This window comes from Triturus cristatus, chromosome 5_2, assembly GCF_964204655.1.
Source record: "Triturus cristatus chromosome 5_2, aTriCri1.1, whole genome shotgun sequence".
Taxonomy (NCBI): Eukaryota; Metazoa; Chordata; class Amphibia; order Caudata; family Salamandridae; genus Triturus; species Triturus cristatus.
The window spans coordinates 649465663-649488496 of record NC_140588.1 but is presented as its reverse complement, the minus strand read 5'-3'; the positions used below and the strand labels follow the sequence as shown (position 1 = coordinate 649488496).

Here is a 22834-nt window from a genome sequence, read left to right as displayed (position 1 = left end):
TTCAAATTTTAACATCATTCTGACTTCAAAATAGTGTATGAAATGGTAAAAGCCTGTCCACAATTGGTGACAGCTCTCCATTTTTCATTTATTCTTCTATGGCAAAGCATAAATCCCCTTTGCCACCTATGGTATAATGGATCCTTGGGCCATACTACTTTGGCTACTATTGACTCTCTTCTGGAGCCCACATTGGTGAGCACCTGATTTCAAATGCCTATAAAAAGAGAACGAACAAGAAGGTGTGCATATCCTTAAAAAGGGAAATCACAACCTGGTACTCAGTGCTATAAAAACAATACATGGTATCTGCTGAGCTTAACTTTGTGTACATTTGTCTCAGATGCCGTCCAATATACCTGTGATTGTACTTTTAATCACTATCCATTTCCATTTGACAGACATACTGTTTCTGTTATTTTAATTAAGATAATGAATTGCTTTTTACTGTCACTGTGCATCTCTTTTAATTCCATACCATATTCTATTTTTTACATCATTGTTTTGCTTCACTTGCACTTCACATTTTAGTGAGATATTATTGGGGCTTTATTACAATTTCTGGTCTCCTGTTTTCACAATGTGCCCACTGTTTATGTAAAAGACAATCTTTTGGACCACTATGCCTTAAGACCTTGAACAGAAGAGACTTAAATTAGTACAGAGAAAGAATTTGAGATAAAATTGCACATAAGTGGCTGAGTTACAGCCTCTGTGGTTTACTAATTTCATTTTGTGATGTGAGAGGTTTCAAAACCATTAACTGAGTAATTATGTGAAGAATTACTAATATGACAATTATTGAGCATTTCATTTGGGTACAGAGTTCTTAATCAGTTTTTAAATGACTTCCCATAGCTTCGGAATATCCAACTGGAGGGAAGAGCACAAAATATGAGGGATGGCGGGGTCATTAAAAGCACATACAGATACTTTCCAAGGGTTGTCATTCATTTTGCTTTCGAAAAGTAAAATATTTTGAGAAAAAAAAATCTGCAGCACTGATAGCTGAATACTCCTCAATGCTGGAAGCAGTTTCAAATTCAATGTGAGATATTCATATCACTAATGACCGCATCAAGATCAAACAGCTAGTTCCTATAACATGGGTGGGCTTTAGGCAATCTTAAAAGCCCAGTATTAAAATAATTTAAGTTAGCCCAAGAAGAGGTTTGGGACCTTCTGTGTGCAGCAGCCATTACAAAAGACAAGCTTCAAAACAGCAATAATGGATGGGGCTTATTTATGGGAAACTAACACAGCGCTGTGCTGCAAGTTATTTTGTGGCGCCATGTTTATGCTGCATTAGTTTCTAGGCACAGGGATGCAACATATTTACAGCAACATGTCACATCTCTGTGCCTTTCCCTGTGCTGGCGGGCAAACTGCTGCCTCGCGCCGGCGCAGGCACCCTTGCACCATGGTGAAAGGATGCCTGCGTTGTGGCGAGATTGTTTTAGTGCAGGAAGGGGCTGCTTCCTGCACAAAAACAATCACTTAAGATGTTTTTCTCTTCCAATGTGTGCTATAGAATGCAGCACACATTGAAAGAGGAAAAAACTAGAAGAAATGAAAACATTTCCCTCGTTGCACCTCGCTATGCCACCCCTGGTGGTGGCATGAAATCCTGATGCATTTCCAGATTTACGTTTGCTCATAAGTCTGGAAATGCATCAGTGGACATGGGTGTTGCGTGGGAACACCCACAGCAACACCGGTGTCACACCCCTAACATGCAATGTGTTGCGGAAAATGAGGCAAGTTTGACGAGCAGACATAAAGCCACGCAGGGTGGCTTTACGCGGGCTTGTAAATTTCACACAGCATGTTGCGCCATCGGTGCGTCACGCGACGAGATGCACGGACGGCGCAAGGGGCCCATAAATACGCTGAAAGATCAGCAGATTGCCCAGAGGACAGCTTGATCATAGCAATATAAAGTATTAATCACATCAAAAAAATTTGTTAAGGCGAAACCTAAGGACTCTTTACTGTAAAAACAAAACATTTGTTGAAATTTACTAGATATTGTAAGTCACAAGGAAAGTGAAATTTTTATTGCTCCTATGTTGTGAAGATGCAACATATACTTAAGCATAATACAAATAGACCCTTCCAAGCATTGAAAGCGTGCGCAGAGAAGCTCCACATTGAGGAAATGAAATATATTTTCTGAGATGCAAACTAAGGAATCTGATTGACAAACTGCAACACAGAAACAACATACAAATATAAAAGATAGACACCTTTTACTGTATTGAATCTGTGACATGGCAATCCATTAACATGGTGAAAGTGTCATAAATAAATCATTTATTTAATTATAAAAACATTAGAAGATTAAATAATAAAAACTGTATATGTTCCTAAAACAGCTGTAATCATACATTTGCGATACAATATATTACAAGACATCTTTAATTATCCATAGAATGTGTTCTATTTTACAGATTAAATAGCCAGTTAAACATTTGTACATAGCCAGAGACATCTGCTGCCTGGTGGGGAACTTTAGGTTATAACAGTTGCCATTGCAAACTAGACTGAGTAGATAACATTTGAGCATTAAACAAACATAGTTGGAGGCAGGTCAGTGTGGCACCCTGTTGCGTCTGTGACTCTCAAAAGTCAATTTCAGGCTAATTAAAATTTAATTACACTTAAATGTTAGTTTTGCATTTAGGAACAATTCAAATAGTGCTTAGATTGCTTCATCATAGGAGAGTGGATTCAAGTATTATCCTTCAAAAAATGTCCATTGAAGGTCCTTCATTATAAGAATACAAACATCCATTATCATATTAATCCTCAACATTTATCTTAAAGGGGAAACACAGTGACACAGAAAATGTATGTATGTCAATTTATGAATGCACAAAAAAAGGTATGCATTTGTGAGGTTGTAAACGGTTAGCAGCAAGCGGGGACACTCAAGCTGTGTGGCCTTGTATGTACAAATGAGCATGGGCAGAGTGTGTAGGGCAGACACGTGAAACCTAAGTATGCCTGTATGCCTGCCAGGGCTTATGCATTTGTATGCAGGTGGTCCAGATTTGTTATGGTCTCATAATCCCATCCGGGGCTTCTGGCGACATACCAAACCACAGTAACATATCGCAGTGTTTAATTGTCACGCGGGTGTAGTTAAAGGGTAGTAAAGTCTCTCCCCATATGAGGCCGTTGAGACTCGTTCGGATCCACAACTTCCTACAGCAGTTACGTATACCATTAAAGTCACTTCATAAAGATGAGTCGCTAGGGGAGCCAGCGCGCGCTGATTCTCAAATTAAAATGAAAAGCATGCTGCATGCCTCCCTTATTGACAAAAACATGGTCCACTACAGCTGGACCTTTCCGACCCCTGCTCATTATATTCCCCGCGCGCTCGTGGCTGCTTCATAAAGGCAATAGCCAGAGGTGGTAGCTGCTCAGTTAATTATTAGCTAACCTAATGGGTGTCCTGTGGCCTGTTCAGCCTGTCACCAAAGACCTATGTGAGTAACATGTTCTGGAAGCAACTTTTAATGTCTTTTGTCTTTACGTTCTTTATTTCATGGACTCTCTTAGTTTTATTTTAGCATCCTGTTTGACTCCACGTGTTACACTGCTTTCTTAAAGGTGGTCGCATATACTCTGGACATTCCCCTTGGTATTTTAATATTATACCAGGCAGACTGTATGTTCACAATGTTTGAAAGCAATAATTGACAAAGATAGAAATAAACGTATGGCATCAAAACAATACGGCAGTCATTTTTTAGAACTCTGAATTATGTTCTTATGGTGTAAGAGTTCCAATGAATCACAAAAAAGTCTCTTTTTGCAGACATTGCATTTCTCTTTATAATCGTCTATGCCTTATATCCAACTGATTCACAATGGGGCTATTTAAGAAGAGACATTTGAAACAATTGAGAAAAGTCTCCAATTGTGGTTACTCCTTTTTTTGATCAAATGTCCAAACTTTTAAGAATCCAAAAAGTATTACTAACATGTTCTGACATTTTACAACAGCCTTAGTTTTCCAAGAATACTCAAATGCATAATGATACGCATATAGTGAAATGTAGAACATCCACATTTCTGCATATGCAACTGTAACCCATACATGCATATGTACTGATTAGCTTTCTTAGTCGTCATGTAAAATATTTTCCCATACTGCCTTTTATCTCCTCTACATACCTGCACATTTTAAGGGTGCTTCCACTCCATTCCCAAAATGAAAACAGATTTACGCCTGCCGTTTGGTGGAGTGCAACTCTTGTCCTCACCATTGAGCAGCCAAACACACTTTCATACGAGAAAATGTAGTCTCACTTACATTTACCTCATGCTGGTGTTATTGCAATTGTGAATAAATCCAAGTACAAAGAGAACACACTGCCATTTATGGTATTGAGAATCAGAAAATAGATTTTTCCAATCTAAGGGGCATATTAACAAAGCGGCGATATGAAATTATCGCCGCTTTTGCGTCCGTTTTCGGGCGAAAAGCGGCGATAATTTAATCGCCTTATCAGCAAAGACACGCTATCGCATGTCTTGCTGACTTAGCGCCCGTTTGCAGCACGCCTCCAATCGCATCTCTAATGAGATGTAAAGGAGGCGTGCCTGACAAGACTCCCTTGGGAAAATATCGCGATATTAACAAGGGAGGGTAGCGATTTTTAAAATCTCGTTAAGTATGCCTTAACACAGGAATTTAACGTCTGTTAAATTCCTGACTAAGGCATACTTAACATGGGCGGTGGATTTTGTGGCTAAGACCACAGGCCCTATCATCTAGGATATCGCCGTTTTCCACCATGGAAAACGGCGATATCCCAACTATCTCTGGAATTTTTATCGCCTCGGCAATGCGCGTTGTTAATAACGTGCAAACCGGGCGATAAATTCCAGAGATAGCCGACGATAAATATGCAAGCGCTAAGCGCGCTTGGCGATATTTATCGCCGGCCCTTGTTAATATGCCCCTAAATGATGTCATCTGTTCACCATGATTTTGCATAGATGTGCAAATTGCTTAGTGAACAAGGTCAATATGCCTCTTTCATGTCAATAGCCGTGGCACTCCCAAGGGGATAATAGAAATGTTACATGCCAGGGACTTGCTTTATATGCTGTACTGAAATGTTTGTGAACAGAAGAAACTGCAGGATTCACCAAGTACTGTAAATTGAGTGGACATAAGCTTCAGATGAATATTTTGGGCACCAACTCTTAGGCCCTTATTTTGAGTGGCATGGTGGGTTCTGATGTGTGTGGTGACTCATATGTGATGCAGAAACAACTTCATGAGGGAATCACAATCAACATTTTCTCCAGGATCAGCTGTTGGAATTCATCAGGTGAAAAATGACTGGCAATTACCAAAACATACAGATATCAATGTAGAAAGCATCAAAATCCCAATTATTATTATTATTATTCCCAATTATTACATGGAAACTCATAGTTTGCCATATTAATCACAAACAATGAATAATAATCCCCCACGGTTTTGATATTTTGCAAATAATATACATAATGCGACAAACACTGTGCAACACATAATGAGGGTATTAGAAGCAGTTTAGCAGCTCAAATCTGACTATGTTGGTGTGGAATTCAGGATACGGCCACATTATGGCCTACAGTTGTTTACATTCATGATGAAAATCGTTTTTATAATTTAATTTAACACTAAATAACCTAGGTCCATATTACCGCAAGTGCCTCAGGGGCGCAATGGGCATGTTCAGTGTTTGTTGCACTTCAGGGACAGTGTTGTATTACAGAAAGGGCTATAGATGTTATTGCATTCCCTGCACTGTCATAAGAGGGCATTCCCTCATTTGTGTAGGACATGGCCCCATGCAAATGACGGAAGAACACTGCCTCTGCATCCTGCACAGTTTTATGGATGCGTTTGCAGAGGTGCAATAACGGTGCACCACAAAACGGTGGTGCACAGTCAGTTCACCACCAGAGGGCATCCTCTGGAGAGTGGAAAGGTGGCCCCCCATACCACCACACAGAGATGCCATTGCAGGCATGTGCAGTCACTCACTGCACCTGTCTGCAGGTGGATCTCTATCCTCCTTTTGAAGTGTAGGCTGGTGCCGCCTCCACTGTGAAAGAATGACCAGCTGCTTCTATCATCCAGTCCATGTTTCACTAATTGCTGCCCCCAGGGCAGACACAAATTTTAGTTTGTTCTGGGGGGCTGCGCCTCATCAGGTTTAGGGTCCCTGTTTTACACAGCAGCATGCACTGTTGCACAAGCAGAGACATTGATCCCCATTTGTCATACTGCTCCCAAAGTTCTAAAGTGTGAGTGTTTTTGCTGCTACATTTGTAAAAAGAGTCATATTCCAGCTTGGAAATGTTATGACAATGATAATGTTGGACAGCTTTGTAAATTATAAACTGAAACAGTCAGAATTTGACTTCTAAAATCTATTTTGCTGTGCAAAGTATGAGAGTACCGTTACATTTTAGTTACCACTTCCAATGTAGTGTAATTATTGCTGCTTTACTGTAGAGTGCAAAGATGTGTGCAGAGGATTTAATCATTCTCTTGCTAAATAGTTTGTCTTTGTTTATTAGAAGCAGTGTGATGCATAAAAAATGTTTTTGGTAATTAGAAATGTTACTTTGTTTGTGTATTTTTGTGTAGGCACACCTGCTATTATAGTGATGAAACCACCCTAAACTGTACCATATGAAGTTCTACCAAACTGCTTATGTGCTTCCTGACATCAAACAAGCTTTAGCTGCTTTTATTAATGTTAGCCTTCTGTTCAATGCCAAATCTCGAGTGAACAGGTGTCCATCAGTGTCCTGGTTGCTCATCTGCATATGTTAAGAAATGCATTCTGCATAAACTGAGACTACATTTGTATCTAAGTGAAGCAATGCCTATAAGCACATTGGTAAAACACTGCTTACATTGTTTTAATTACAATGTTTTAATTAGACTTGCCTTGGAACAACAAATATCTGATTTGGAATTAATTGGTTGTACAGGAAATAAATTGTGTCTTTTTTATTTACACATTTTTGTCGTTTACTCATAGAGACGTGTTGTTATTAAGCAAGATGTTTTAAGTTAAGTTTGTGTTTGCTGCCTGTTTGTTGTAATAAAGGGATTAAATACTTGTTTACAATGAATAAATACTTATTTTTGTGAAACGTGTCTTGACTGTGTATTAATGCCGGTGCTTTTGAAATATGTATGATATATCATGTTTTGTATTATGAGGGACTACATATTTAACTATTTCAGGTTTTTGAAGAAGTGGAGACGAAAGTTGTTAAGAGAACAGATTAGAGATGGATGGCAAAAGGCACTCATTATTTTTTTTTAAATCTAATCAAGCAACATAAAGACATTTACAGGCAATCTCAGTGCCACTATCAGTCCAGTGCTTTGGCAATTTAATTTGACCTTGAGTGACAAAAAAAATGGCAACAAATGAACTAAAAAATCAAAAATAGTTGCAGTGACTTTTAAAATGTTATTATGCTGAATTTCAGTAAATGACAGTATATCAAATCATAAAATGGGCAGCCTGGGCAGATTATGAGGCTCCCTCAGAGATAAAAAGAGAAAATGATGAAATATGAAACTAATGGATGTGGGATTGAGTGTAAAAGGGGCTATTTCACAGGTGTTAGAAGTGTATATAAGGAAAATACTCAATAGAAAACCCCTCAACAATATCATAAAAAGATGAAAAGGTGATTTTTGCATAATTTGTTTTCTCAGTTTTAATATAGCTAATCCTGAATATGGAGTAAAGGGTTGGGTATTTTCTTGACAACTTCGCTAGAGACATAGGGCACTCACACTCTTAACACCTTAGTACCCTGCGTGTTGGTCAGTTTCTAAAACCATGAACATGTGTTGTATGAAAGGCCACGATTTCAAAGCTACAACAGAATGAACAAACAAGTGAAAGTAAAGAAATAAAATTAGAAGCAACACATAAAAACATTTACACATTGTTAGATCTCACGTTGAGCCACCTGTACGGGGAATCATGAGTGCATTTTGGTTCATACTTTTCATTTTCATTGATCTAATCACATAAAGATCCCCTTTTGTTAAATAAAAGTCACATATTGTCATAATGTAAATTCATGAGTAAGTTGAAGAGTAACAATCTCCTAAGTTGTGAGGCAGATTCGTTTGTCAACAAAATAGACAGAATTTTGTAATGTTGGAATAGTTGTCAGAATGTATTAATATTCATATAGCTATAGTCTGTTGTTTAATAATTGCCACTTTTCCTAGTTAAAAGCATTGTATTTGTCATTAGATGTATGGAAACAGACAGTATAGAATGAGGTGCAATAAATTAGGCATATATCGCACTACAAATTTAACCTACTATGCTTTATAAAAATTATTAGACACTTCTACTGAGTATTATTTTGTTGTCTTATTTGCTTTGTTGTTTCTATTGCACACTTGAAAAAATGATCATGTCATGAAAACGCATTGGTATTTTTATTAGCAATAGTTTCTTGATTGCAGAAGAAGTAACGTCACTAACGCAAATGAAAAGTGTAAATGTGTTTCCATCTTTCTGTCTTTCACCAGTGAATATGGAGCAGTGTATGCAATATTAGAATCATAAGTAGAGTAAACATGGAAAAGAGACATATGTTCAATTTTGAGTCTGATGATATGCAACATTTGTTGGATGTTGATCTGAAGGTAAACTGTTTATTGGTTATTTAGAGTTTCTTTGTGAATTCATCAGACACATGACCTACAGCCATGACAATGAAATAGTATTATTTGCAATGAATTTCTGTTGTTTTCATCATTATGGATGTTCATGGTTTGCATGTGTTAGAATCAATAGTGCATACAATAAATACTATGGGCTTAATTATGACACTGGCAGTCTTGGAGTGAGCCTCCACACCGTTGACCTGCTCCAAGACCACCAAAGCCGCACTGACACAGCCCACCAGGTTACGACTTTTTTAGTCTCTGGTGGGAGGTACTTTGGTGGTCCCACGGTGGTGTCTATGGAAAAAAACATTGCAATGGGAGCGTCAAAGGCAGTTCCTGCTTGGCATGAACTGGTCAAGTCCATGCCGTGCAGCAACTGGGGTGAATGCACATCCTGCATGTACCCCATGGCCCTGAAGAAACCGTCATGGAGAGGAAACTTGTAATATTCTTGGCGGTGCCTCAGCTGCACCGCAAACAATATAGCGGGCTCAAGACTGCTGCAACAGTGGTTGCATGGGTCGCATGGCTGTCTGACAGCCCCACTAGTAATAGGGCAGTCGAACAGCCGGTGCAGCGGTGCCCAAACCGACACCATGGCTATGACCGCTGTAGTCATAATTAGGCTCTAAGTATTTTCTGCATGCTTGGAGAGAACAGCTTTGTTAAAAAAATTGATTCAATCAAATCACAATTAACCAAATTAACTTAAACATGTTTTATTATGTTGCACTCTGACAAGCACATACTAAAATGGTGGCTTTCTTTTGCCTATTTACTAGATATCAGACTACAAATGTTATCTTATTTGGCCAAACTCATTCAGCTGTTTTTGTTTCTACAGTGAGTGGTGAAGCACAAACCTCTGTTTACATTGTTTTAAGTACTTAGGCCCTGATTATGTGCCCAACAGACTCGCCCTGTGTTCCTACAATCTGTTTTCCTGGGAGCAGGAACAATGCCTCTAATATTACCAGTTGGAAAATTAGGTGAAGCTTCACTGCAACAGCAGCCAGGCCTTGTAAGCCAGTCACACCCAACAGGTTGCTCTGGGAAGAAGAAGCATTGCAGTGCTTCACTCTGCAAGAAATATTTTCCCCTACCATCTACCACACTCCTTAATACCTTTCTTCTACTTCCACCGCCTTTAGAAACCCCCACACATTTAATACCACCTCAGAGTAGGAAGTAATTGTGGGCGATAAACCATTTCGAAAGTCGTTGCAGTTATTCCTCGTTCAAAGGCAGTTTAACTCCTAATTTCATATTACTCGTAGGTGGCATTACCACATGTTAACAATAAAAACATGTTAAGAGTTTTCACCACTCTAATACTATACAACTATCAATCGGTGCCTAAACCAGTTTTTATTATTGCTGTAAAAAAACTGAAGTTACAGCGAAGATTCCGATTCCTCCTGGTTTCTATAGTGGCAAGGAAATCAACCACACGCTATGATTAGTCTGTCCTGAAAGATTAAAACCTGTCTCCAAGGTGGCCAGTGCTGCCAACAAAACTATCATCTTCAATAAAACCAGGAGGAAGGGTCACCAACAGTAGTAGTAGGAGGTTTGCAGTCCTTGATCTCTTACCACCAAATCATCTATAGTCAATAGGTGTGCAGGAACACTATTTTAGGGCCTTCCCTACAACTGTCATTAAAACTCACATCTCACATGATGACAGATAGGGGCAATAGCTATCAATATTTAGCAACAATAAGGGTTTGGCTGATGATTCGAAAACTGATTTGTGCCTGTAAGTTTATGATAGAGCAGCAAAAACTGGAATTCATGGTTGCAGTTCCATTTAACTAATTAAGAGCTGTGGCATATTTTGAGAATACGTTTCACCTCTGACATTTATGAAGGTTCAAGCAATTTCCTCAGTAGCAAATATAATGTTTTTCATTTTGAGACAAAATTACCTATTCACAATTTGAAGAAATTTCGTGAAGTTGTATTGCACCTGGAAATCTATGACAAAACAGTGGCTATCTACAAACTCCTTCACGGATCCTAACCTTACGTCTATATAAAGCGGGTGAACATTTATGATTAGATTTAGGTTGAAGACTTAAGCATGTTCTTTAACAAAATATATGCATCTGGAAGCATTTGTTTTGTGAGTACTATTATACCTTGCCTTGTGCTAGTCAACTATTTGTTCACTGGAAAATATTTTTGGCCACCGAACAAAGAGCAAAGCGTATTTGTAATATTTGGAATATTTTGGGTTAATCGCTATCATTAGGACCATTGGGATGTTCTCCTTTTTGAATAACGCAAATGCCCCAGATGATCGACAAATTATTGAATGCTCTTCTCCAACTTTGATACATCACTTGGATATGCTACACTATGCTCTCCGTGTTCGTCTAAAATATGGTGCTGTACTGTTCAGTGCCTTGGAGTAGCCAGGGAGAGCAGATACAACCCCTGCCTTGTCTTCTAGTTCATCCGGTTTTAGTGGCTATGAAGGCAGTGGCAGGAACAGGACGTAATTGATGTTGCATAACAATGTATACATTCAGCAGCTTCTACTACTTGCTCATCCCCTATTCCCTGTGGAAGAAATGAAGGGATGTTCAACAGGTAAGTGTGGGACGTGGTGTCCACCCTTTGATGTTGCTAAAAGTGAAACAGTGATAGATGTTAAGTGCTAAGAAACCCGTGCCAGTTTAGTGAGTGGGAGGGAACTGCGTGAGGAATGGCCACAATATAATGTGTATTTTGTGTACACATAAGTGACGTGTAAAAAACACGTAGAATAAACTTTCATACAGAATTAGCCCATGTAGATCGCCTCTGCATTTGAAATGCATGAGTGCATGCTCCAGGCAAAGCTAAAAATATAGAGAGTGCCCCATCGTGTAAGAAAAATAAACTGTAAAACAACCTTTTAAACATCATAAATGCTTGATGAAATGAGAACATTTAAAAAAAAATGTATTTATGTCGTGGTACTTTAATATTTAGAATGACGTTTTCGTACGTAAATAAAATGTGTCAACAATACTAGTCTTCTTTTAAATATTAAGAATGTCTTGCTAAATATGTCTACTCAAGAGGTACCATTGCAATCCATAAACACAATTATGACTTATAATTAACAACTTGCAGTGCATAGACTGAAACAAATGTTACTCCTAAAGAAAATATACATGATTCCAAACATGAACGTCATTGTATTTTCTTTCTTCTTTATGAAGTGGAGGAGTTGCAGATTACTTCATGGAACATCGGACGATCCAAAGAGTGCTTGGAACAGGTGAAACATCTTTCTCCGAAGTTATGTTGAAAAGTTGCTAAATCCTCTCCTGCAACTATTTCTTTTCAAAACAGCGATGGAAATAGATATACCGTTTCTGTTTCAAAATATCTGGCTATGTATGGAGAATGATTCAATGTTCTCAAAATCTTTGAATACATTTTATTGCCACCATATCAGTGTGAAAGGGGTAAAATAGGAATACAAATGTACATCAATCCAAATAAATTATTAAAAAACATGAAACAAAAAAGAGGTGATTACAAGCAGTATAAAATCAATATATTTTTATAGGAGTTCCCATGAGGGATGGTGGGAACTGTTCCTTGTTATGTATCATGTTCTTCAACACAGAAGCACAAGTACCAAACGTTCTCTGTCCTTTATTAAAAGAAGAAAAAGCAATCTTGCCCTGGATACCTTACAGGTGGGCATCTTGAATAGTCCAGAATCACTTGCAGACCTCTGTGGCGATCAGATGATTAAAGTCTTCGGCAGTTAGTGTCAGGCGTATGGGATTTCTCGTGCTGTTTCCGTGTTTCCAAGCTTGCTGGCTTTACATCATTGTGTACACAAACGACTTCAGTACATGACATCTGATGCGGTGACGGTCTCAGAGCTGGCAAACAGAGAAACAGCATGAGAAAAGCCCTTTCCTGCATCATTTCTTCAAAACATATATATATAAAAATACATTTCTATCTATGGCAATTATAATGCTATTAAATGGGTAACATGCACTGCAGTTACAAAATATGTCAATGTGCTTATTAGGTAACCATCAGAGTCATTATTCGCCTTTAGAAATCAAAGCTCATGCAGGGAAACTGTAAGGTGCGACATGGAGATACCTGGAAGCAGTGAATAGCTGAAGAGGATAAATATAGTAGGGACGCTTTTCTGATATGTTGTGACATAAATGAGGAAGGGCTGCTAGTTGATGTATTGCCAAATATGTGTTATTCTCCCTGAAATTTTTCTCACAAAGATGCACTTGTCACCAATTGTTTTGAATAAAATCCGAAGAGGCTATTGAATGGCGATTAATTTCCCTGAGAAAAATATTAACCAATGGGAGCAAAAGGAGGAAAAGCTAAAAGCCTAATTGTGCCACAACAAAATAAACTAGTCGTGGAAATAAGAGAAGAATCAGCAAAAAGTTTATTATTATTGCTATCTTACTAGAGCCCCATCCAAATAGTTTGGGCAGGGGATGTAGAACTTTTAGGGTCGGAATGAAATCCACACTGTATTTTGCCTTTTGGACGGCTGTAGATTTGCCAAATTACATGAACTTTGTGAATTCCGAAGTTGAATCTATAAGTCAGGTTGTGTTCATATGTATTTGCTCCTCTTTTAAGCCCCACTCCCTTATTTTATATTTTGTAATCTGTTCTTTAGGAATGCTAGTATCTAGGTGTAATATCCTTATTTTTTTTATCCGCGAGAAATGTACTCCCTTCTGGTGGGGACCAACGGCACAAAGACATTATTACCAGGGGAAGCCTGTCCTGCTGTAGCAGGCAGCTTGTCATGTGATTCACATCAAACTATTCAATTTGAACTATGTCCCCTCGCTAATGCAGGTAATTCATAATTATGAAAAGCTGCGCTCTGCGTACTAATGCAGCAAACAATGTATAGTTAATGTGACTGGGATAAAATTCCTGGAGCTGTATTGCATAATAGGCAGAACATTAATGAGGTGAGGGCCGCACTGCTCTGGCATTAGCGGAATCACACATGCAAGGAGGGGTGTCGAGTGTGGTTAGTGACAGCAGACTTTCACGAGAGGGTCGTCAGTCCTACAAATGGAATCGCAGAGGGAGGCGAGGCATGCGGGATGCAGGTATGTTTAGGCATCTGTGCGCTGGATAAAGATGTCTCAGGAACATGTGGTTATTGTTGAGACAGTTAATTATGAATTGCAAATCTTGGTTCCAAGGGACACACCTGGCCTGCCTCAAAGGGCGCACGGGGATTGGAGTGTTGTCTCCTCAAATGATATAACTGCACCATTCAGAGGTGCATTAGACCTTCCCTCTTTTGGGTGAGAAACACTGACATGCACTTGAGGGACACTCCCTTCTTGGCTTCTCAGTGACAAAATCCTCTAGCATTATTCACAATGCATAATTGACCATGTGATGACCCTGGAGTGTTAGTGTGGGTGAGATGTGCTGACCAAGCTCATTATGACGTAGGCACTACGGTGCTTCTAACTGCACATAAAACTCAAGAAAACTAATGAACTATGTTGGCCCTGAGGTACTCCCACGAATCTAGCATAACTGCTCTTTCTTTGAGCTAACGGTACTTGCGCGTTTCTGGGCCGCCTTGCCAACCCTTCTTTGCTCAGTAACATTGAAGGTGTCTGACAGTGAATTTGGCGCCTCCTAATATTAGGTCACAGTTAAATTAATAAATTCTGGCGATTGAATGGTATTTATAGTAACTGTGTCACACTGCGCTAACAGTTATTTCTGCCTTTCGGCAGTGTGCGCTGCTGCATCCTTAGCATATGTGTTTCTTTTCAGTGGTGCATTAACTATCATTAACTGACTCCTGCTGCCAAGCCTCTGGGCCTTAATGCTGTGAGAGAGGTTTGTCCCTGTCATGCCCAGTGCTGTGAAGGTATGCTGTAGTAAACGTTTATTGCACAATGGTTTGCCCTCGATCACACTATTATTCATTAAAAGGCATGAGGCTGCCCTGTTGGTTATCGACAAAAAACGGGCAATCATGTTCTGATGCCTTCTCGTTGGACTGTTCTATGTGTATATTAGTCGGACTGTGGATACACACAGCCCTTTTCAAATGCCCATAATAGAAGCTATCAGCACCTGCCATTCTTGTGTATCTGATGGGAAGCCAAGTGTGAACCCCTCTGGATACAGCGAGTGCAGTAATCATTGAACGGGCCATTCCTCTCACGCCCAATCATACCTAAACCTGACTCAGAGTCCTCTGGGATAATGAAGAACACGTCTTTCATCAAAGGTGGAAACGTCTTGTTGGAAACGGCCCTTTTTGCAGGGTTATCCCCAAACTTTTTGCTTCTTCCTCCTTTATTTTTTCGGACCCGTGGTTGTTGGCAATAGGACCCTGGGCACTTTACCACTGCTGATCAGTGCTAAAGTGCGTATGCTCTCTGTATAAATTGTTATATTGATTGGTTATCCATGATTGGCATATTTGTTTCACCTGTTAGCCCCTAGTAAAAAGCACTGAGTGTGCCAGGGCTGGTGATTCAAATGCTACTAGTGGGCTGCAGCACTGATTGTGCCACCCACAGGAGTAGCCCTAAAATGATGTCTTAGGCCTGCTTGCAGTGCCTATGTACAGTCCAGGACTGCCATGTCGACCTGGCCAGTGCACCCACTGACCAGGCCTTATCCTTCCCTTTCGGTACATGTCAGGCATCCCTATGGTGGCCCCAGGTACCCCCCTGGGCTGGGTGCAGTGTATCTGAAAGGTAGGGCATGTACTGAGGTGTGTAACATGCCCTGGTAGTGAATTACAGCCATTTTCGTTTTTCACTGCTGAGAGGCTATCTTGCCCATAGGATAGAATGGGGGAGGCTGTTTACATGCCTATCTTCCCATAAGGGCAAGATAGAAAATCCAAGTTTGGTATCTTTGTGTTCAGAATTTAATCATACATCTTTTTAGCAAGATGGTTTTTAAATTCACTGTGTGAGAATAGCACTTTTTAGAAAGTAGCTATTCTCCTGTTTAACCTTCCTGTGCGCCTGTGTGCTGGTTGGCTGACTGGTGTCATGTGATGGGCTAGGTGGCTCCAGGAGCCTGGATGAGTCAGCAGCAGGGTAAATAGGGAGATCTGCTTTAGATGGGTGGGACGAGTAGCCCCTGGGTTTGAATAGGGCTGCCTCTGCCAGCACAATGCTGGCTCCACCCCCTGCTGGCCAGGCTGAGGACTCTGCCTCTGCTGGCACAAAGAAGGCTCCACCTCCTGCTGAGCGTCTAACGACCCTGCCCCTCACTCTGAAAGGAACCAGGTGCTCCAGGGCAGAGCACACCCAGGAACCGGTTTGAGCAGGGGAATCCCCCCACTGAAACACAGAGACAAAGACTTGGAGGGGTATAAGAAGAGGACCCCAGACACCTAAACTTTAGATCACTTTGGAACTAAGAAGAAACCTCTGCCAAGGAGAAAGCTGAAAAGGACTGAAGAGGAGAAGACTGCCTGCTTGCTGTTTTGCTTTGCTGCCAAGGAGAGGGGAAGGACTTTGCTGTGTCCCCTTCTTTTGATTCTGATCTCCAAGGGCCTGAGAAGAGCTGGCTCCCTGTTAAGAAGTCCCAGGAACAAAAGGACTTCACCACCAGCTCCCCTGGAACTCTGCTGAAGGAGTTCTGACCTGCCTTGGAGTGCTTGCCCAGTCTTGGGGCCTCAGGAGGTCGTTTTGCTGTGTTTGGGAGTTGGGAAGCAGAAGCGTGAAAAAGAGTAACTGGTACCTAACGCATCATCCGATTGCGTGTCGCAAGAACGAGAGTGCGAGGAGAATTTCATCGCGGCGTCATCGCAGCACCCCCCATCGCCGAGTGCGTCGAGCATCGCCCCGGTGCGAGAAGATTTCTGACACTGCGAGGGTCGTCGCAGAACCAGTGTGCGGGCCGCACCACTGCCGGTGCGTGAAAGTATCCAGTCGCTGCGTGTGTCGACGCAGAGTCCCGTCCCGTGACGCATCGAGGGTTGCGGTGCCCGAAGTCAATGCTGCGCCGCGCATCGAGGGTTGCGGCGCCAGAGGTCAACGCCGCGCCACGCATCGCGCCGCACTGAAGATCGTCGCATCGTATCTGTGCGTGAAGCTTCCCCCTAAGAAACCTACGCAACGAAAGCCAAAGTCATCGCATCCTCCCCCTACAGATCGGAGCCGGCGCATCCACCTCTGCTGCGTGAAGCAGGGCTGCTGCAAAGCCTCCCCAAGATCTCAGGAGTATCGCATCGCCTTTGCCATCTTCCTTGTGATAGCTTTTGGGAACCTTATCGCAACTACAGGTACTGTTGGGCACGAGAGTGTCGCATTTTGTGCATTGAGAGTCGCATTGTGCAGGACACTGACTTTTACATCCTGGAGTACTTTCTGCAAACTCTTGAACTATCTTTAAAGTAATCTTTTTAATTGTATGTTGGTTTTTCTGTAGTATTTGGTCTTGTGAAGTTTTTAGTAAAGATACCTTATTTTTCTAAAACTGGTGTGGAGTAAATCTGTGGTGTTTTCACTGTGTTACTGTGAGTGTTGGTACAAATACTTTACACATTGCCTTTGATAGCCTAGACTGCTCAGGCCAAGCTACCTAGAGGGTGAGCAGGGGTTATCTTAACAGTGTATCCCCCTTTCCCTGACTAGAAGCAAGGGTCCCTACTTGGACAGTGGTACCTACCCTGCCAACTAGAGACCCCCAGATCTAACACGTCTATACTAGAAAATGAAATGAAAAGGCTTTAGGAAGGTGTTGGAGAGGTGTGCATAACTATGGCTCTCTAAGGCAACACACATCGCCACTCAAAAGGCCCATACTCACTCTCACTGTCCAATAGCACGCACATAATGGGACTGTTTTTAATGTTACTGTTTTTCTCCACCCTTGCCTCACTTCTGATGCCTCATTACCTCATTATAAGCCATATTTGTTTGTGCAATAAAATGGGCCAATTATGGTGTGCAGGGCTTAGTTTGGATAGGGTACCTGATAATATATTTATCAGTCATTCAGTGGATAGTTTTTATGGAATGTGCAAATTGTTCCTTCTAAATGAACAAAAGCTTAACCAGTCTAATAATGTTAGGATGACATTTTCTCAAACACATTTATTTTAATTCCCTATTTTGCTAATCAAAGCTCAAGGAATGCAGTCTATTCGAATTAAGGTTGTATTGACAAAACTAAGTGTGTTGTTATTTTTAGATTAAATATAATACATTTAGATATGAAAAGGTAGATTTAAAACGGTGGAGGTAAAAATGTCCTGGATAACATGTAGGTTTGTGGACATTTAAAAAATGTAGATATAAACAAGTTTAATGTTTTTCATAACATTTGTGAATTATACACAACACGTAATACCCCTTTGTCTATCCTCCTCGCCTCAGTAACACATGAGCCTTAGGCTTCCACAGAAACTCCAAGCAATAGAAAGTCAGCATACTATTCTCCCATCCCTCCAACATGGTCCCCTCCTCCATCCAACAATGGGATAAAAGGAGGCACCATATATCACAAAGACATGTTTATTCACTTCTGCACTGCTCCGAGTGTTGTTTCCAGTTTTCTAGGTAAGTGGGATTGAGGTCCTGCTTTAGAGGACTCTGGTATCCCTGGGGTCGAGGTGTGCTGGGCATGCTGGGGTGGCCTCTTCTTGTACATTTATTGTGTTTCACAGTCCCTGGGTACTGCTTTAGCAGACTCCCAGGGAGCGTGATTTCAGCATTTTCTGTGCGTGCTGCCTACTGTGGAATGCTTGCTGAAGTCTCTGCCAGACTTATCCTACCTGAGCGTACTTGACGGTGAGTCATGATCTTTATCTTGGGTGTTTAGTCCATGGCCATAACACCCTGGATGCTCCTGAACCCGTCTGACTCAGAAGTTATGCATGGCTAGTTCCGGTTACTACCTGGATGGAACACCACCTGTGAATACCAGGTTATTTAGGCTTACTCACCTTTTTCAGACTTCCCTGGTGCTCCCTTCATGCCATGCAGGGTCAGCACAACCAGTCTTTGCCTTTTACTCCACGGCGTGTGGGCTTGGCCATTCGCGGGTGGCCCTGGGGATCTATTTCTTGTGTGCAAGTGGTGTGCACACATGGAACATGCCAGAGGACACTGCGGTGCATTGTGGGAGTGTTTACGCGATGACCGCTTCATTTTTTACATCAATTGTTTGCCGGTTCAGCAGGTGTTTATTCCTGTGCTTACTGCAGTGGTGTGTTGTGCTACATGATGGAGAGGTGAGGCAAGGGAGTCGGGAAATCCCATAACATAGAGGAGGTAGAGACATCAGGGCCACTTCCTTCCTTTGCAGATATTTAGCAAATGATTTAGGCTGCTGTGGCTCCTGCATTCCAAACAGGGAGGATGCTCCTCCTTCTAAAAATTCAAGGATGGATCCTGGTACCTCACATGATTCTGATGGCCAGGAGGATGTGGAGCTGAAGGGCCATTATGTGCAGGGTTCTGACTTGAAGGACATCCTTCAGCACATTTGCTCTAATTTGTTGTTTCCTGAGGCTGGGGTGTCTGAGGAGAACATATATATTGTTTCCCAGTGCCTAAAGAAGGAGTCTGATTCCTTACCTATTCACTCTTTGGTTCTTAGAGTTTTGGAGATGGAAGGGAAAGATATTGATAAACATGGATTTTCCCGGTTTCTGGCGAGGCCCTACCCTTTGCAGGACTCTGTAGATAAGTTTTCTGCTTCTGAGAAGGTGGGTTCATTGATGGCTGGGATGACTTCACAGGGTGCTAATATTTCAGAGAATGCTTCTCCGGCAGATCCTATTGATAAGAATGTGGATGCAGCTGTTAAATGCACTTTTGCTGCTTCTAATTTTGCTATTAGAGCTGCGGCCTATTCCTCATATACTATTCATTCTTTGATGAAAGACTTCCAGTCTTTGGCTGAGTTGATGGACCAGGGCAAGGACATTTGTCTCACACTCACTCTGATGGAGCAGAAAGTGTGGCTCCTTTTTTACATTTCTTTTGATTCCTTGGGGGTGGCAGCCTCTGTGGCTGGCTCTTCTGCAGCTGCTTGCTGCCAGTTGTGGTTACGGTCTTGGAAAGGTTTGAGGATGAAGATTCCTTTCTCAGGGGTGAACCTATTTGGGCCTCCTCTGGAGGATATGGTTAAGAAGTCTCCTGAGGATCGCAAATTTCTGGCTCTGGAGAGGTCGACACGTCAACGGGTTCTTTGGTGCTCAGTGGGCTTTTGGTCCGGCTCGGAAAGGAGGGCTCACCAGCCCTCTCAGTGAAGGGGGTGTTGCCGAGATGCTCCTTCCACTGACAAGTCCAGCTTCCCTGCTTCTTCTTTGGCCTCCTCCGCTGCTTCTAAACCCTGTCTATATGGCTGTGAGCAAGTGGGGGAAGCCTGTCTCTCTTTGTCAACAGGTAGTGATGTTTCATTCCAGATCAGTGGGTCCTTCAGGTGGTGACAGTAGGGTTTTGCATTGGTTTTTCTGTGAAACCCCACCGACAATTTTTGTATCACTCCTAGTCCACATGATCGGTTGAGAAGAGAGGATCTCCTGGCAGGGGTTCTGAGTCTCGTGGAAAAGGGTGCTGTGGTTCCGGTACCCTGAGGTGGGGCTCTGGGTTTATTCCATTCTTTTTCTGGTTGAGAAACATACCGGAGACCTCAGACCCATGTTGTATCTGAAATGACTGAATTACTTCATCCCCGTGTCAAATTCAAGATGGTGTCACTACAACTGATTCTTCTCTTGATCAATCAGGGGCAGTCTCTGGCTTCTCAAGACCTGCAGGATGCTTATCTCCATGTCCCGGTCCATCGGGAGCACAAAAGTTTTCTATGCTTCTGTGTGTTGGGCCGTCAGTATCAGTTCAAGGCATTGCCTTTTGGTCTTTGTTCCTCTACCTGGGTTTTTACTAAAGTGTTGGCCCCTCTGATTGGACTGTTGCATGGGAGAGGGATTAGGATTGTTCCTTACCTGGATGATATTTTGATTTATGCCTCTCCTTTCCCTAAAGCGGAGTGTCATAAAGAGGTGATTTGCAAAGTAATGGAGGCTCATGGATTTCTGGTGAATCTGAAGAAATCATGCCTTGTTTTGACTCAGGATCTCACTTATGTTGGGGCTCGCTTCATGACTCTGTTGGGGAAAGTTTATTTGCCACAGGCCCGCAAATTGACACTAATGTCAGAGATTTGTGGCTTGTTGTCCATTAACTCTCCCCCTGTGAAACATTGGTTTAAGGTGCAGGGCCTGATGTCTGCTTCCTTGATGGTGGTTTCTTGGGCCCGCCTTCATATATACCATGTTGTGAACCATATTCTGTCCCACTGGCTCCTGTGTGGTCTGAACTTCTGTCAAGGGGTGCCAGTGAATGCTCATGTCAGGGTGGATCTGGGGAGGTGGTTGAATGAACCTCTTCCGGGGTCATCAGTTTTTGGTAGTTCCTTCTCGAATGGTGACAACCGATGCCAGTCTGTTGGACTGGATTGCTACCCTGGGGGACTCTTCGATCCACACAAGTGATCCAGGGCCCTGATTTCCTGTTCTTTGAAATACAGCAAACTGAATGCGGTTCACTTTGGTCTCTTCGCCTTTGCAGCTCTTCTGGTGGTTAACCATGTGCAGGTGCGGACGGACAACCAGGTTGTCATGTCTTACTTCAATCATCCGGGGAGGAGGGGGTTGCAGAGTGTGGCCCCTCAGTTGTCTCAGCTGGGTCATTTGCTCTTGAGCGGAGATGATGTTGGGCTTCCTTTCTGCCATTTACCTGCTGGGCAAGGAGACTGTGATGACAGACTGTCTCAGCAGGGTGTTTACCTCCATAGGTTTACTGTCTTTGACCTCAGAGGCATTCCTCATGTTGCAGGAGAAGTTTGGGTCTCTGAAGGTGGCCTTGTTTGCCTCTCTGGACAATGTCAAGCTCCATTGTTTCTACACAATTATGCCTTGCTTGGGGGCTTAGAAGGTGGATGCAATGTCCTTCCCATTGCCTTTGCTTTTGTTGTATGTGTTTCCCCTGGTTCCCCTGATTCCGGCGTTTCTACAGAAAATCAGGAGGGACAAGGCTTTGGTGCTTCTGGTGGTCCTGGGTTGGCTGTGCCACCCATGGTTTTCACTGTTGTTAGAGTTGGTGGTGCATCCAGGGTGGGTGCTACCGTTTCATCCGTATCCTTTGTTGAGTTCCCAGGTACCCTTCCCAGTGTTCCAATCAATGAGTCTTCAGGCTTGACTCTTGAACAGCAATCTCTGATCCAAAGAGGCTGTTCCCAGAAGGTGGCAGGCCTCATTTAGCAGTCAAGGCATCCTTATACTCTGAGGGCTTATGCTAAAGATTGTCACAACAATGTTTCTGTATGGTGTCTGCACCAGGGGCTGTCTGTTGATGTGTTGGATCCGTCTCATGTTCTGGATTTTTTGGCAGAGAGTTTTGATATTGGATTGGCCATTTCTACTCTCTGGGCCCAATGGGCAGCTATTCAGGGATTCTGAAGTCCCCTTTTTGTTTACGTTGAGCCTCTGGTGGCTCACTTGTTGAGGTCTCAGGCATTTCAGCACCCTATGCTGTCTCCCCCTCTGTGGGATCTCCGTTGGTGTTGGGAGCCTTGCAGGGGGTTCCCATTGAGCCCCTGTAGTCTGTGGACTTGAAGTTTTTTACCTTGAAAGTGTTATTTTTGCTTCGATTGCTTCTGTTCGACGTGTTGGAAAAATGAGGTCTTTCTTGAGGTCTGCCCCAGTTTTGCATTTTTTTGGAGGATAGGGTGGTATTGTGGACTCACCCTACTTTTGTGCTTAAGGTGGCTACTTTCTTTCATCGGGCTGTGAAGGGGGTCCTTCCTGTTTTCTTTCCTGATCCCCAGTCTGAGGAGGAGTATTTGTTGCATCTTTTAGATGTGAAGCGTGCTTTGTTGATTTATTTGTCACAAATTACTTCTTTCTGTAAGGTGGACAATCTGTTTGTCACTTTCAGTTTTGCTAGACAGGGCTTGAAGCCTTCCCTTTCTACTATTCGTCGTTGGCTTAAAGAAGCTATTCTATTGGCTTACGGTGCCCAGGACGGTGTTCTTTCTCATCCTGTTCTAGGGTGGTCTACTCCTTCTGTGGCGGTTTCTTGGTCC

General features: G+C 42.2%; 1 protein-coding gene across 3 annotated transcripts in view; it reads right to left on the bottom strand.

Annotated features, from left to right (window-relative positions):
• LOC146829115 (protocadherin-11 X-linked-like) overlaps nt 1-22834 on the bottom strand; it is an 829463-nt gene that overhangs the window by 361559 nt on the left and 445070 nt on the right. For 2 of the 3 annotated variants that reach the window (XM_085607744.1, XM_085607745.1), the window contains one exon: nt 2185-12621. The exons of the other annotated variant lie outside the window; for it this stretch is intronic. Coding sequence is in view for 1 of the 2 variants with exons in the window: in XM_085607745.1 (XP_085463871.1) it covers nt 12616-12621 (6 nt within the window). In the remaining variant the exon portion in view is untranslated. Of the gene's footprint in view, nt 1-2184; nt 12622-22834 lie in introns of those variants that run through there. 3 annotated transcript variants of the gene reach the window in all.